General features: G+C 44.4%; 1 protein-coding gene across 1 annotated transcript; it reads right to left on the bottom strand.

Annotated features, from left to right (window-relative positions):
* Positions 1-298: 298 nt before the first annotated feature.
* On the bottom strand, positions 299-1469 carry LOC149236297 (uncharacterized). The gene has a single exon (XM_089372365.1). The coding sequence runs from the start codon at positions 1259-1261 to the stop codon at positions 614-616; it is 648 nt and encodes a 215-aa protein (XP_089228491.1). The 5' UTR covers positions 1262-1469; the 3' UTR covers positions 299-613.
* Positions 1470-1789: the final 320 nt, after the last annotated feature.

Here is a 1789-nt window from a genome sequence, read left to right as displayed (position 1 = left end):
AAGCTTTATTCCAGAGTTATCAATAACAAAGCTTTATTATACACAGTTAGCCGTGCTACACAAAATGGAATACAATTAACTTCAGACATCAATAAGGAAAAGAAAAGGGCATCTCAACTTTTCACTCTGCTTTATCAGATTTCGAAATATTTCTAAAATCTGCAATCCAGAAATTTCAAAATCTGCAATTCAGATAAAGATAACTGTAATCAAAATCTGCAATTCAGATAAAGATAACTGCAATCAAAATCTGCAACTGAGAGAACAATAACCGCAATCGAGATCTCTGCAATTCAGAGAAAAATAACTGCAATCGAGATAAAGATAGCTGGGATAAACAAGATACACTGACAATCCAGAAGTTATGGCCTTCCTCATGGCAATCCAGAGGTTATGGCCTTCCTTCCTCCCTGAGTTAAGTTGATATGCCAGAATCCAATGTTATTCCACGGCACAAACAATGCCAAAACAAGCTACTCCAAACCAAAAATTCATGGAATAAGATGAAGTTGGCACCTAACTCAACTCATTAATACATCTAGATATTATACAACCCAAACTCACTTGTATCACATAACCAGCTGCAGCAATAAGAATGGCTTCTTTAAGAACTTTATTTTATATATAACTCAGATTTTCTGGCCAGACCAGAAAGAAGCCAGGAATGCCATTTCTTGTCCTGGGGGTTTTGTCTAACACTCTGCATCTCACCCGGAACAAACGCGCTCGTCATCTCACCCGGAACAAACACGCTCGTCGAACCGCACATGGCAGGCAGCCGTTTGGCCTTATGGGACCGAGAAGCCTTGGGAGTTCCATAAGAAACCTTGGGCCGGTTACTGTTACACAGGTCCCCAGAAATTCCGCGATCGATCCACGATTTCCCGCTCATGCCGGCCGCCGATTTACCGCGGGAGATGGCGCTCGACAAACCGCTTTCCAGCTGCCTGGAAACCACCGCCATCTCGTAGGAATCCAACAGAGAACTTCGGGTGAAAACCCTCTCTGCGCCGGGAAAATCGGCAGAAGCGTCGAGTGACATCGAGCGTCGCCGGCGAAAAACAGGAGACGGAGAATCAGAGAGGGCCAGGGATTCCATCTTGAATCTGGAAGGCCTGGGAACAGGCTGCGCGGCGCGAGGGTTCGATTCCTTGACCGGTCTAGTGGGTGCCCCCAACCCGTGCAGATACCAGGCCCATGCTGCGGCTTTCTTGATTTCGTCCTCTTCTTCCCTGGTGATCCTCTTCTCCTTCTTCCCCATTTTACAAAAATCTGTGGCTCAGATTTGGGCACTATATTCGGAATCCAAGCTATTCATCAGAATTGATAATCATGTGAGTGCGTACTTTTGTCAGAGAGCCGCTTTGGCCTTTTTGTTAAATATCCAGACTCATGGGTACAACCTTGTTCCTCCTGTGATTTTTTATTTGTAATAGAATCATGTGACAAACGAGTAGAGGAAAAAGGAGATAATGCCCAATTATTGGTATGTGTATGTGTGTGGAGGAAAGGAGGATAATGAGGTAAGTCTAGGGGGATTGAACGTGGGTCTCTGGTATGCCTCACACCCCTAGTTGGAAAGCACCATGGTTTGTCATACAGCTGGTGGGAAAGGAAAAGGAAAGAGCTGAAAGGTGCTGCCCCAGAGGAGTTGACAAGGAATCCATTGCTGACATGTGAGATAGAGGTCCTTTCAATTTTTAGAATGGAGGAGCATTGTTCAACTAATTTTGCCAAAAGATATATCAAAAAGCTAAAACTAAGGTTGAGATTTGGTTGAGGATAGCCA

This window comes from Pinus tabuliformis, chromosome 8 (genome assembly GCF_031772625.1).
Source record: "Pinus tabuliformis cultivar Carrire ecotype Pingquan chromosome 8, CPIR1, whole genome shotgun sequence".
Lineage (NCBI taxonomy): Eukaryota > Viridiplantae > Streptophyta > Pinopsida > Pinales > Pinaceae > Pinus > Pinus tabuliformis.
Note: the sequence above shows the minus strand (reverse complement) of the source record. Positions and strands in the feature narration are given on the sequence as shown.

Excerpts from the sequence above, each read along its gene's own strand:
- LOC149236297 (XM_089372365.1), bottom strand. The coding sequence starts at position 1,261 with ATGGGGAAGAAGGAGAAGAGGATCACCAGGGAAGAAGAGGACGAAATC.